The sequence below is a fragment of the Giraffa tippelskirchi genome, chromosome 8 (genome assembly GCF_054371585.1).
Source record: "Giraffa tippelskirchi isolate mGirTip1 chromosome 8, T2T-mGirTip1v1.2.pri, whole genome shotgun sequence".
Classification (NCBI taxonomy): domain Eukaryota; kingdom Metazoa; phylum Chordata; class Mammalia; order Artiodactyla; family Giraffidae; genus Giraffa; species Giraffa tippelskirchi.
This window is the reverse complement of record NC_137282.1, coordinates 152,164,086-152,178,645: the sequence shown is the minus strand read 5'-3', so window position 1 is coordinate 152,178,645 and position 14,560 is coordinate 152,164,086. Positions and strand designations below refer to the sequence as shown.

General features: G+C 42.1%; 1 protein-coding gene and 1 long non-coding RNA gene across 5 annotated transcripts in view; one reads left to right on the top strand and one right to left on the bottom strand.

Annotated features, from left to right (window-relative positions):
- The window catches only part of RNF144B (ring finger protein 144B), a 141,470-nt gene that overhangs the window by 36,215 nt on the left and 90,695 nt on the right, over positions 1-14,560 (top strand). For 2 of the 4 annotated variants that reach the window (XM_081518080.1, XM_081518081.1), the window contains one exon: positions 4,857-5,241. The exons of the other annotated variants lie outside the window; for them this stretch is intronic. In XM_081518080.1, the coding sequence (XP_081374206.1) occupies positions 5,206-5,241 (36 nt within the window). In that variant the 5' untranslated portion in view covers positions 4,857-5,205. The remainder of the gene's footprint in view (positions 1-4,856; positions 5,242-14,560) is intronic. 4 annotated transcript variants of the gene reach the window in all.
- On the bottom strand, positions 3,831-14,525 carry LOC145516683 (uncharacterized). Its single transcript, XR_014061664.1, has 4 exons — positions 14,333-14,525; positions 11,835-11,923; positions 4,783-4,919; positions 3,831-4,150 (listed from the first exon to the last, which is right to left on the bottom strand). It is a non-coding gene; the product is annotated as an uncharacterized LOC145516683 (long non-coding RNA).

The window sequence follows — 14,560 nt, the reverse complement described above, 5'->3', positions numbered from 1 at the left end:
TCATTTTTAATTCATAGAAGCATTTAACAGTTTTGATAGTATTTGGATGCCCTCTGTGCTTAGAAAGACATTTTCTTTGGGTTCAGTCCATTGAGTCCATTTAGGTCTGTTGTGTTTTCATACTGTGTTCATCAGAAAAACCTTAAGTGGAAGGAAGCACACAGAGATGTTAAATTATCTCAAGTTCCTTCTTGAGTCATTTCAGCTGCAGAAGTTTCTCTTTCCTTTGCTACTTAGAGAATTGGGACTTTGGAAGTAGGGATCCCCCTGGCCACAAAACCTCCACTGTCACTCCAGTCCTGCAAAATATCTTCTCGCTTCCCCATGTAACTTCTCCATATGCTTTGTGATTTGGTCAATGCTGAAAGGAGGACTTTGCCTTAAGCAGTTGTTTCCCGGGTTAAAGGTACTCATGGATAAGGTAATTGGACAAGACATTCACTGGTACTGATGTTATATATCAGAGGGAATCTCCCTGCCTCCTGCCTGATAAGCACTGTCTGTCTTTTCAGTTCATCTCTATCACCATGTGTGTATTTTAGCTTACACATGACATGTTTTCTTGAATTTGAGTAACATCTTTAAAGTTAACATTTATTTTAAAAATTGTCTTAAGGAAAAAAAAAGAATATCACATCAATGATGTAGTAGTTTCCCCAAACTGTAACTTCTTTAGACATTTCATTTTTATTAAAATTTCTAAAAAAAAATTCTTACTTGATTATTGTAATATTATTCATCATGTATATAGATAATTCACATCCATTAGTCATATATATATATATATATATATATATATATAGACCAGTATGTAGGTCTGTTTTTCCCCTTTTTATTCTAAAAAATATATTAAAGTAATGAAAGGGTATTTGATTCATTACTTTTCCTCCTTTTTTGAATGAAAATTTCTTTTTTTTATTCTTTATTTTTTATTGGCATGGTTATATGTATGTATTGAGTTCAATAAAATAGAAGTCCTTGCCAAAGCCCCTTTTCAGGCCACTGTTTTATAATTATGACTAAAAAGATAACTTGGTTGTATAGAGAAGGGTGATGTTAGATTTATTTCAGGTCAGATTTGCTAGGCATGACATTATTTCTGGGATAATTGTCACATTATTTTTTTTTTTACCTTCTCTGATAACTTTCCTTGTCTCCATATTTAGTAAAACAAACAAACAAACATATGTTGCTCACTTTTAATATCATGACACATCCCTGAAAAACCTGTATGTAATCAGAATCTTTGGAAAAGAGATAATTAAAACATATTCTTTGGAACATACAAGTTGTCCACTTTCTTTTCAGGATGCTTAAATCCCATTTATCTTTTTATTCTATTAAAAGTAGAAAGTACCCCTAAAGAAATATTCTGTGTCCTGAGCAGAGAAGATAGATGCTCTTCCAACTCACTCTACTCCTTGCTCTGATTAAGGGGGGCATAGCTTCTTTCAGCCCTGTAATGATTTTGTTCCATCCTCACAGATCCTCCTTGGACCTAAAAACTCTTATTTCTTACAACTCTGAAGTCACAGGTCAACTTCTTTACCAGCTAGAACCAAAACAGCAAAAGGCTCCCTGCCAAAGACAGTGCATGAACTCCTCAGGCCAAAGATGAAGACATTTCTGGTTTCCCTGGTGTAGCCTTAGGACACGGTAGATGGAAATCATGTCTGGGAAGAGGCACGTAATATGTACTTGATTATACTGGCTGCATGAACGGACTCTGCAACCTCAATACTAATCAACCAGGAATTCCTGAATGTTCTTTAACTCATCCTATGAAACAGCATCGTCAAGTTCTTGAGTCTCTTCCTGTCCACAGGCTTCTGTGTACTCACTTGTGAGTTTTCCCAAATGTGTTTTCCAAAAGAGTTCTTGTAACAGAGTGGCTGGGGCAGAACTTCTCTGTAACTTAATCTGTTAGCTTTCTCTAGTTGCTGCGAGAGAGGCTACTCTGTAGTGGTGATACATGGGCTTCTCATCGTGGTGGTCTCTCTTGTTGCAGAGCACAGGCGCTGGGGTGTGCGGGCTTCATAGTTGTGGCCCATGGGATCAGTAGTTTCAGCTCCCGGGCCTCTAGAGTGCCTGGAACTTGGTTGCCTTGTGGCATGTGGGATCTTCTTGGACCAGGGATTGAACCTGTGTCCCCTGCATGGACAGGCAGATTGTTAACCGCTGGACCACCAGGGAAGCCCTGTACTTTCTTTTAGATGACAGTAGCTGTTAATCTGGGATACTCATCTGAGTGAATTTGTTAGCTAAAGAGTGTCATTCTCTTGGATAAGCTGGACATTAATTGAAGATGTTTAAGGAGAGCAAATGCCGGTCCGAATTTAAGGCTAGCAGGGGGAGAAGTCACGTGAAGAAGGAATTCTGGCCTCAGCATTAAACAGATCAGGGTATAAATCTTGGTTCCTTGATTTCTTAGCTTGGTGCCTGTGTGCTAACTTGCTTCAGTTCTGTTCGACTCTTTGCGACCCTATGGACCATAGCCCACCAGGCTCCTTTGTCCATGGGATTCTCAAGGCAAGAATACTGGAGCAGGTTGCCATCCCCTCCTTCAGGGGATCTTCCCAACCCAGGGATCGAACCTGCGTCATAATCTTATATCTCCTGCATTGACAGGCATGTTCTTTACCACTAGTGCCACCTGGGAAGCCCAAAAACCTGCCCTCTATGAGGCTCAAACTCAGGACCTTCAGATTATGAGACGGACGTGCTGCCCACTGTGCTAAGAAGGTTTAGTGATCTTGGGCAAATGACTGACCTCTCTGAGTCTTAGTTTTCTCAGCTCCAAAATGAGGATGATATTTCCAATTGGCAGGGTTGTTGTTTGAATTAGGTGGGATAACAGATGGTAGAATACTTAGCACATAGTAAGCTGTATTAATTAGCAGGTGTAACTGTGATATTTAGGGCCATCTTAAGGCTTCTCTGAAGCCTTCTCCTACGTCTGAGCTTCTGCCTGGGTAGCTGATGTAAAGCTCTGGTTTCCCTCGGCATTACTAGGTAAACTCTTTTTAATAGTAAATGGTACCCAAACACTTGGAAGCTATGAGTCTGGATGTTAGCTTTATTATTTGCTTCGTGTAGGTTGTTTTATTATTCTTAAATTATCTCCCTTTGAATTTATTGGCGTCTCTTCCAGCATATGTGATGCTGATGACTGAATAATTTGAAGGTTAAAAGAATGATGCATTCAGGTGGAGGCAAAAACTTCTCTCCAAAAAAAGGTCAATGTTTGCCTCTTAAAGTTGAGGGTGGTTTTACATATAGTTTCTATAAAGGTAAGAAAATATTTCTCAGGTGAATATCGTATATTTACTTTCAAGAGAGGCACACAATAGCAATTTGAATCTGTGCTAAAATGATCAGCCTCAGGATTTTCAACTTGAAAGGGAGAAAAAGGCTGTAACTCTCCCTTATATGAAAAACCCCTATTGAACTAGTAAGGAGCTTTAGAAGGCTCTGATAAAAGATCCTGAGAAGGTGATTGGGCTGTTTATTTAACCCATTCATCCAGTGTGTTTAAATCCTTTGGGCTAGGGAGGAAAATTATTATTTTTTTTTCCTAAAAAATAATTTCCGCATTACACAAAATACTTACACCCTGGTGTCTGTTTTTAACGCATGACTCCGAGAGCTGGGAAAGCCGTTTAATTTGCCAATGTGTCAGTTTCTTTTTCTATAAAATGAGCGAGTTGGACTGGCTGCTCAGACCTCTTGTGTTCTCACAGGCTCTGATTTGTAATGCAAATTTTAAGGATTGAACGACTGTTGAACATCTGTCAGACATTCCCAACCCTTTCAATGAAAGTTGGCCTCTAGAAGATTGTATACTTTTAATATTCCAAGGAAAGAAGTCATTGTAACTTTTATAAATGACAAAAAGAGGCAGCAAGAGAATTTTGACTTTGCAATGTTTTTTTTCCCCCTCTTTTATCAACCAGCTAGTCACTGCTGCTTCTTTGATGTTAAATAGATGCTTGTTTCCATTGAATTTTCTGGGTGACTTGTCAGGTTGGTTGTGCTTTGCTCTGATGGAACATGTGATGTTAAAAACTCCGCCACCCTCTGGAAATTCTTAAACTGGCAGCAATACCACACTTTTTTTCTGTAGATTTTGTTTCAGATTGGCTTCATAACGCTTAAAAATGCAAAGTTTAAGGAACATGGTATTAATTTAAGTGATATTTTAAGTTCATACTTTCTATTAAATTTGATTTTCTCTTCTATTATTTAACTTTCACTTAATTTTTACTAGCTATTTTGGTGAGAACTTTGAGAGAAACATCTGTTACGTTACTCCTTCTTAGAGTTTCCATTTTGTTAGAATATACTCTGCATTTTACTGACTACTTTGCTTGTAAACTCGTTTGATCCTCTTCAACCAATGTAAGTCTTATGAGACATTTATAAAGTTAACCAACCAATTATAATTATCAATTTTTTGTGTGTGTAAGTTAGGAAATTTAGGGAGGTTAAATATCTTGCTGGTCACACTGGCATGGAAATCTGTAGTCTGAATTCAATCTGCCTGGTTTTTCCACTTCACCAGCTCAGTTCAAATGAGCAAGCCTGATGTAACACGTTTGAAAGGTTTTCAGAAGACTTCTGAAGAAGGAATTTGCAAAGGCAGACTTGTACTTGCTGTGACACTTTGGACTAAAGAATTTTCTGTCTCTTAAAATACACTATGTTGGTCACTCCTCATCCTTTCCTGAAGCTGGCCCTGTAAAATAGATGCATTTTTCAATTTAAGAGTTTCAAAATGTTCACCTTAGGAGGACAGGATTCCATAGGCCAGAGTTCATTCGTTCATTCAATAATTCAATGAGGGTCCTCTCTTCCAGGGACTGAGGAAGCAGCAGTGACTTGCGGAGTCAGAAATTCCATGAAGCTGTCATTCTAGGAGCCTGGAGTGGGGAGACAGACAGTAAAACAAATAAGTAAAAACATCGTGTGTCATTGCGTGGGGGAATGTGCTATGGAGAAAAATAAAGGAATTGTAGTTTTTAGAAGAGAATGATTGAGAAGATGATACTCAAGTGTGGACTTGAAGGAGGCAGGCGAGGGTGGAGCCTCTGGATAAATGGGAGACGAAGGCTCCTGGTGTGGAAACAGCAACTGCAGAAGCCCTGAGGTGAACACCCTCCCGCACAGTCAACGAAATCTTACAAGTGGAGAAAAAGAACCAATACGATGATTATTTCAGGAACTTCACCGTGTAGTAAACAGGTACATGAATGGCCTTCTGTGTGATTTTATCATGCTTTCAGTGTTAAATAATGAAAATGACAGGCTTCCCAGGTGGCTCAATTGTAGAGAATCCACCTGCCAATGCAGGAGATGTGGGTTTGATCCCTCGGTCGGGAAGATTCCTTGGAGAAGGAAATGGCAGCCCACTCGAGTATTCGTTCCTGGAAAGTTTCATGGACAGAAGAGCCTGGCGGGCTACAGTCCATGGGGTCATGAAGAGTTGGACACGGCTTAGCAGCTAAACAACAGCAATGAAAATGACACCCACTCTTCACCTCTTTACATAAAGGGTGGCATCATTGCTGAGTTTCTCAATTCTTGTAGCAATTTCAGCTTTCACAAAACCTTTTGGGAGTATATTGTTTTTCTGAATAGGGAGTATATTCCTAAAGCATAAAGTCCCAGAGATACATAAGGGTGTGTAAGTTAAAATGATCCCTTCTGTATCACAGATACCCAGTTCTTATCCTGGGAGGCAGGAATGTCATGTTTTTCTGGGCCTAGAGACAATCTAGGCCCATAGTTGCAAGCATAGTAGAGGTTGAGCACACCAGCTTTGGAGCCAGGCTACATAAATTTTAGCCCTGGTATTGGTCCTCACTGACCAGTGTGACTTTGCCCCATAGCTAAGTGTCCAGCTGCCTCCATTCCCTCATCTGTAGAATGGAGAGAATAGTCATAGGGTTGTTGTGAGAATTAAATGAGATTCTGTGTTTACATAACAAATATAGAAAATATTATATACCTATAAAGAATTAAGCACAGTTTCTAGCAAAGAGTAAATAAAAAATGTTAGCTGTCATCAGATAGTCTTATAGGAAGCTTTTTAAAGCAGTCCTATTATGCAGATGAGGAAAATACGAGTCTTACAAAGGTCAAGAAGTTTCCTAGGAAGCCTGTTCAGTAGGTGAAGGCACAGTGATACTCAATCAGAATTCTAATACCAGGGTTTCCCAGATGAGAGTCATTGAGATGGCTCTCTTACGGGTCTTCTTTTCCACCACATAACGTGTTAAATGCCAGACGAACATCAGTGTAGGGAGACTTGTAGGTGTTGGCTGAGAGCCTAATCAAATCCATTTCTTTAATGTTTTAAAATAGTTTTCACCGAGGATATTTCACAAATGCATAATGTTTTGGTTTTTTATGTTGAGCGACTTCTGTTCTTCCAGTGTTTACTGAGTGTGTATTATGTTTTGTGCAGAGTATTAGGCCCAGTGAGTGAAAAAACTAGACGAAGGCCCCGCCTTGTAATGGTTACAACTAAGTGGGCAAAGACAGGGGGATCTGTGAAATACAGGGTCATTCGCTCTCAAGGGGATTTGTCCAGTTTGGGGCAAGGTTGATTTCCTTAAGCCAATAGGTGTCTCCAAAACATTTTTTTTTTTTTTTTTTGAGAATTCATCAGGTTTGCTGTTTATGGATGTACGTCAAATACTTCTTACAGACAGTAGGCTTGTTTTTTATTTGTCATGCCTAGGACGCACTAAATATTCAGTAAGCCTGCTTGCTTTGAAGGTTCAGTGAGCTGCAAGAGGTATTGTATTGTTTGCCAATGGAGAAATCATTAACAATGTAGCACATAAAGGGAATGATGACTTTATAATGTACAAAGGAAACACAATAGGTATGGGTTTGAAGCAGAAGGCATTAAAGGTGGGACATGGGAGTGCTGTCTGTCTTGAAACAATGTTCAGTTCTAAACACTGTCAGCTATTATTTCTTGGATGGAAGAAGTGAAAAAAGCTTCAAGCATGAATTCTAGTTTGCTTGATTTATATAGTCTACTCAGTCCTACATGCCCAGGAGGAATAAAACACGTAGAGGAAGGTTTGAAAATAATAAACTCTTAAATCAGCCGTTTTTTTTTTTTTTTTTCTTTTACCCTCCTCCCTTCTCCCCTTTGTGGGGGTAATGCTTGTTTTGCAAATTCACTAATAAATTGTGGTAGGAGCTCAATAAAGAATGAAATATAGAATGATTTGAAATATTTACTTAATATTTATTGCCTTCAGTGAAAAATGATTGCATCTGTTTCCTTTTGATGACTGGCCCTTCTTTTAGACTTTATTATACTTCGCTTCCTTATCTATTTGCCTCACTCCTCAGATTCTGTCCCTCTCATGCATCTAACTTACCTGCTCCTGGTCTTGGATGGGACCACAGCTCTCACAGAAATCTTAGCGTTTCCGCCCCTGCTTCAGGTAAGGATGAGGTTCACCTGCAAACTGCCTACCTTTCAGTTCCAGCTAATGCCTTTGGGCACAGAGTGGCCCACAGCCTATGTGAAAAGACCATAGTCTAGGATCAGAGCTGTTACTTTAAAAAAAATTAATTAAATTTTTGGCTGTCCTGGTCTTTGTTGCTGTGTGTGGGCTTTCTTTAGTTGTGGTGAGAAAGGGCTGGAGCGCTGTTACTCTTTTTTTTGAAATGTATTTATTTTTAAGGATAATTACAATATTGTGTTGGTTTCTGCCGAACATCAACATGGATCAGCCGTAGGTATATGTATGTCCCCTCCTTCTTGAGCTTCCCTCCCACCGCCACCCCATCCCACCCCTCGAGGTTGTCACAGAGTCCAGCTTGAGTTCCCTGATTCATGACAGCTGTTCCTCTTGAGTGAGTGTCCTGAAATCAGAAATTTTTCTTTTCTTTAGCCAGCCAGACTAGGCCTTCCCTTTCCACCCTGTCTGGAACTCATCTGTGTATCTAGTCCCGGCTTTCTTTTCAACCTTTAGTGGTCAGCAGCTGTTCAGTGGAGAGCTCCAGTTCTGCTAGGGCCTCCTTGTGTACTCCAGGACCTAGCAAATAGCACTGACCTCCAGAACCCTGGGATCCCACAGATTTCCATGTGGCTCTTCTTAGACAGGTGTGTTACTTGGGATTGGCAGGGTGGGGTGTCCCTAAACAGAGGTAGGAAAAAGGTGGCTTTTAGCAGTCACTCATCGCTGTTTCCATAAAGACACAGGCAGTCTCTCGGCCTCTTGCTGAAGGCTGAGATGCCTTGGAGTTCAGGGCATTGGGTTTGCATCTCCTTTCTCCCTCCCACTACTCAGGGAGAAACCAGAAGCAGGACAAGAGGAATTCCTCTTGTGTTGCCCTGCAGGACGTGGAGACATCAGTTTATCTTTCAAGGCAGCTTGTGTCATATCATCCCTCCAAGTGGGTGTGTGTGTGGGCGCTCAGTCGTGTCTGACTCTTTGTGGCCCCACAGACTGTAGCCCACCAGACTCCTCTGTCCGTGGGATTGCCCAGCCAAGAACACTGGAGCAGGTTACCATTTCCTTCTCCAGGGGATCTTCCCGACCCCGGGATTGAACTCGCATCTGTTGCGTCTGCTGCATTGGCAGGGAGGTTCTTGATGAAGTGGTTGGACCTCCGCCATTTATCCTGACTTGTTAAGATTCCCAGTGCGCCTACATGAAACCCTTGTCCCTTCCTGAGATCTCAGGAAGCCCTGTCCTCTCTTGGAGTCAGAGATCTCCACGGCTCCACCTCTTTGAAGAATCTGTCCAAAGCCAACCCCAGTGCCTCTCCATGCAGCCTCCTCTTGCCCCAACACGCTAAACCCACAACTGGCTAATTCTTCAGTATCCCGCCTGCCAAGTCTACTTGGAAGTTTTCTTTGACTGCTTTGTTTTATTATCTTTTTTTTGCATAATGATCTACAACTGTTAATTCTTCACATCACTGATTAAGACAGGAGAGTGCGTCCGTGACAATAGGGACTATACCTGACTCTTAGATTAGGTGAAATAATATATATAAACTTCTAGCCCAGTACTTGGAACGCTTAAACATTAGCTTCCTTGAGCCTTTCTGTGTTCTCTTTCTGGCAGCAAGCGGTTACGCAGGCAGGCTCTTCAGCTTTTGTTTGGTGAGCCCCGTTACAGGCTGATGTTGGTCCCCCCAGATTTGGGTTCAGAGCCATCCTCTACCTGTGACTGTGGGTAACAGGCAATTTGTTCAGCCTCTCTGCCTCAGTTTCCTTATTGGTAGAGGTAGCGCTAAGAAGGGTTCCTATTGGTAATGTAGTTGTGAAGATTAAATTAGTTAATATACTAGGTGCTGATAAGACCTTGTACACAGTGCTAAGTGAGTGGGAGAGATAATTTGTTCTATCAGTAACAGAAGTGACTCTACAGCAGTCACGGCCACACAAAGCAGTGATTTTCATCGCTATGTAGCATCAAGTAAGGTGAGTTCCCTCTCTCTCTTTGGGAAAACCCAGGTTAGATTGGAGTTTATTGTACAGAATAGGGGTTCCAAAACTGAAGTCAAAAGTCCCATGGGAGCAGCCTCGCTGAGAACGGGAGTTTGTGATTCACCTAAGCAAGACAGGCACATTTCTCAAATCTCCCATTGTAAGAATCCCCTGGGGCACCTGTGTGACTGGTAGACTCTAGGGCTGTGCCCCAGACAGACCTAGTGAATCAGAATCTTCAGGGAGGGCCTTGGAATCTGACGTCTAACAACCCAGACAAATAGTACCACCTGGAAACACCAAACATTCAATTACCTGGGAGCCTTGAAAGAGCACTGATGCCTGGGTCTCATGCACTGGGTGTTCCGATTTGATTGTTTCAGGGTCTTGGTGGACAGTGTACAGACAATGAGAACTTTTTTTTTAAGCTTATTACAGAAATCAAATGTGAGCCAGAGTTGTAAACCACTAAAATAGTGAAAATTCAGACATAAGTCAGTATTTCTCGGAATCAACTGGGGAAAGGGGAGTGGTGTTTAAAATATAGATTTCTAAGCTCCAGCCTGCTGTGTCTGACTTTCTGGTAGCAGGGGATGGGCTGGGCTGAGGGTGGGTTAGAGAGAGTGAGACCCTGGGAACAGACATTCTAGATGATTCTTCTGCATGCTAGACTTTGAGAACTATCCACCACATGGTATTTTCCCTTAGTAGGCATGAGTGGAAACAGCTGAATGACTGAAATGGAATCATTATTTCTTCTTCTGCTAAACCAGTCTGTTAGAAAAACATACTTCTTCATGTCTGTTTGTAAATGCATTATTTCTCTCTCTTGATTGGTACTGGGTTTCCAGAGAGTGGTCTACTTTAATATGCTTTGATTTGACCTGGCAGAACTTTGTGAAGTTATTCTTGGGTTTTTGCAGGGCCACATGAACATAAATGGGCAGAAGATAAAACTGAGGGAAAGTGCTGTAGGATGCATTCAATCCAGCTGAGCAGGCTGTAGTTCAGCATGGGTGTCTGTGTCCCCGGGGCTGTTAAACCCAAGGTCTGAGAAAGCTGGAGCTGACAACGAGGAGAAAGTAGAAGCTCACAAGATTAGAATTCTGCGGAGCTGTTCTGAAGAAGTAAGGCTGTCACTGCTCTCAGATGGCGACCTTGCCCTCAGGACTGGAGTCTTGTGCTCTTTTTGCTCAGCTCTACATTCCCTCTGCTGACCTGTGTTGCACTCAACCGGGGCTCCATAAATAGTTTAGAAATGAGAATCTTTTCTACTGTGGCAACAGTGTAAGGGTAGTGTTTCATTCTTCTCCATTAAGATGTAGGGAGGGACTTCCCTGGCGGTCAGGTGGTTAAGAGTCCGCCTTCTAATGCAGAGGGTGTGAGTTCGATCCCTGATTGGGGGACTAAGATCCCACACGCCTCAGGGCAACTAAGCCTGCACTCCGGCAAGCTGCAACTTGAGAGCCTGCACACTGCAATGAAGAGTGCAGCCAAAAAAAAGAAAAAACTAAAGGAAACAACAATTTTTTTAGAGAGCCAGTCTAGGAAATTTATATATACTAGGTCAGTGCAAAGATTTACCAGGTCCCCTTGGAGTGAATGAGTCCTCAGTCTGCAAAACCAGGTCATAAACTAATTGAAGGTGTTTTATTTGCACATAAAGGATCTGTCCCTCCCACCTCTGGTGGGAGGAGATTAAGTGTGGAAGCGTAGGTAGGAAGAATCTCTGCACATCGGCAATCCCCCATGAGCCTCATCCAGAGGAAAGGATACCGCAGCTGCTGAGAGCTAGTAGTAGTGGGTTTCTCTCTCTGCTCTGGAGATGGCTGCATCAGGACACCAAAGCCTGCTGGCATTAACAGTTAAGCGGTTAACCGCTCTCGTGATTACTTGATACTCAGCTCATCAGTAAACTTGACACTTTAGTTCCTCTTGGAGCTTGCCCAGACCCTTGCTATTCAAAGCGTGGTCCATGGACCAGCTGCACGGGCATCACCTGGAAGCTTGTTAGAAATGCAGACTCTCATGCCCCACTCCACCCAGCCCTGTGTGTTAGGTTTGCCTGACAGTGTGGCATTCTCTTTCTCTGTATCATTCTCATGGATATTTAGTTAGTATGAGTCATTATCCGTGGATTTGATTAACCTCAAGATACCAGCGAGTAGTTTGCTGAGCCCGTCAGGCTGAGGGCTGACCCCGGGCAGAGATGAATTCACCAAGGGAATGTCACTGAATGGGTGGCCAGTCGGCCTTCTTCAGGTGAAGACCTCCCTTTGTGTTATGTGCTGCCTTTGAATTTCAGCGCTGACACCTGCTACCTGTTGCCTCAGGTAACTGTATGGCGTGTACACTACAGTGAGCTTACCTCCTTTCCCGCTCGTGAGCATATTTCTCCCATCCACTTGGACTGCAGCAGTTTCTGAGAGTCTTTGCAGTAGTGAGGAAGGGCCTTACCTGTAGGGCATATTTGTTAGTAGATTATCATCATCATTTTAAAATGAACCAAAGTTCATACTTTATTCTGACTTCCTTAGTTTCTACCCCATGCCCTCTTTTTCTGCTCCAAGGTCTCATGGACGATACCACATACAATTTAGTCGTCATCGCTTCTCGGGCTCCTCTTGGCCGTGTTTCTCAGACTTTCCTTGTTTTTGAGGAGTATTGTCAGAGATAGGCTAAACATATCTGATCATACACACTTAACCCCTCAACTGGGATTTAGGATTTCTCTGATGCTCTTCTTAGCGATTAGGCTGGGGTTAGGGGTTTTCAGGAGGATGACCACAGAAATAAAGTGTCATTGTGTCAAGGGCACACACTGTCAGTATGACTTGCCACCACTGTTGATGTTGGCTTTGATCACCTGGCTGAGCCGGTGTTTGTCAGGTTTATTCACTTTCTTTTTGGTCAGCGCATCGTGAGGCCCATTGAATCTTAGTTCTCTCACCGGGCATCGGACCTGTGCCCCCTGAGCTGGAAGCTTGGAGTCTTAACCTCTGGACCACCGGGGAAGTCCCAACAGTGATTTCTTGACATCCCACATGTCTAACATCCTACTAATCCTCTAGTCCTGCCAATTCTGTGTCTTACGTAATGCAAGAAATGCTTACTTTTCTCCAGGCTCCTTGCTACCACCAGCATCATTTCTCACCTGGACTACTGAAACATATTCTTAGTGAGAAGCATCTGCATTAAATTTTGCTTCTGTTCAGTCTATTTCTATGCTGCAGCCAGGGTGATACTAAAAAAAAAAATAAATTTCTGCTAATGTCAAGTTGCTTTAAAAAGCTTCACGTGGTCTTTTAGTTTAACTCTTCAGCTTGCAGATTTCTTCTCCATTGTCTGGTCTACCTCTTCAACCTAATCTCAGAGCAATCTTTTTCACATTCGTTATAATCCAGCCCTATTGAATTCTGTAAGTCCTTCAAATACACCGTGCTTTCCCTTCACCATGAAGGAATCTGTAGTAGATGATAGATTAAAAAGAATTCTTAAATTAAACCATACTTAGATTCTCTTCATATGTGCTCAGGAGCTTCAGTCATGTCTGACTTTTTGTGACCCCATGAACCACAGCCTGCCAGGCTCATCTGTCCATGGGAGTTTTCAGGCAAGAATACTGGAGTGGGTTGCCATGCCCTCCTTCAGGGGATCTTCCTGACCCAGGGATCAAACCCATATCTCCTGCTTTGCAGGTGGATTCTTTACCTGCTGAGCGATGAGGGAAGCTCTACTTTTTGGGCTTCCTAGATGGTGCAGTGGTGAAGAATCCACCTGCCAATGAAGGAGATGCAAGAGATGTGGGTTCAATGTGGCTGCATTGTTTTTTCATGGTATGATGATTTACTTTATGGTAATATGGTTTAACCAAGGTGTTTCTGATTTCAAATAACTGAAATAAATTTGGGCTAGCTTTAACAGAAAGGGAATTATTTTTAATAAGGACAAGGCATGTCTTAAGGAGCTCAAAAGATAGGAATGCAGCCGGCTTTTGGAAGAAACTGGATCTAAGAACTGGAAAATCATCATTTTCTTTCTCTGGCTCTTTTCTTACCTCCTCTCTTGCATATCCGCTTTATTGTTTTCTCTCTAGTTTGTTCTGTTGTTCATATACATAATGGAATATGGCTACCATACAGTTTCAGCCAAGCAGAGAGATATCTGTCCCTAAATCCACAGTCCACATTCCTGATAGAGAAAATCTGATTGGCTCTGCTTCAGACATCCATCCATTCTGGGCCCAATCAGCTTTTAGCTGAAGGAGGCAGAATTACATCATCCAAACCTGGCTGCCATGGGGTTTGGAGACACCATCCTTTGCTGGTAGGAGTGTCTGACTCTGGTCTTTTCTCACTCACATTGTTTGACTACAACTGGTACTCTTAATTGTTAAACGGGGAAGTCTAAGAGTTCCCCTTCAGCTTTGACCCCATGATTATAGCTCTTTGAAGAGAAATTAGAATGAGAGTAGGCTCAGCCAGTATATTGTCATATCAGTGTGATCATCCTGTTTTGAGGTACATCATCATTGTCCCCTCAATCTTGTTCTTTACAGCTCGATTGGCTCTACACAGACAGACAGGTGCACGCGCGTGCACACACACACACTTCCATTGGAGTATGTTTACAGTTTCTGTTCAGAAGAAACTACTTGCCTCCTTGGAACTCAGCTTCTGCCTTAAGCTGCAATGGTAACAATTCCACTGACTCTTTGCCAGTGTAAAGTGAATAAAACTATCTTCCAACCTATTGTCTTTACTGTCTCTTTATAATAATGCCGAGTGTCCTTTCCCCTGTAGTCACTAATTATGAAGAAGTGAGTTCCATTTCTCTCATTGAGCACAGTGAGAATAATAAATTCACCTGGGACTCTTAGGGCACCAATGGTCACCGACTCTTTTCTCATTTGGAGCTGCTTCTAAGGAAGGAGTTCAGACCGCAGCACCCAGTTATGCATGTGTATGCATTCTATATATTCTTCTGTAGCTGTAAAGAACAACTCAGGAGGAAAAATTTATTGTTACATTTTTTTGGTAGGTGGCCCAACCTTAGGAATATTAAGTGTTCCAAAAGTTTCTTTGCAGATCAGTG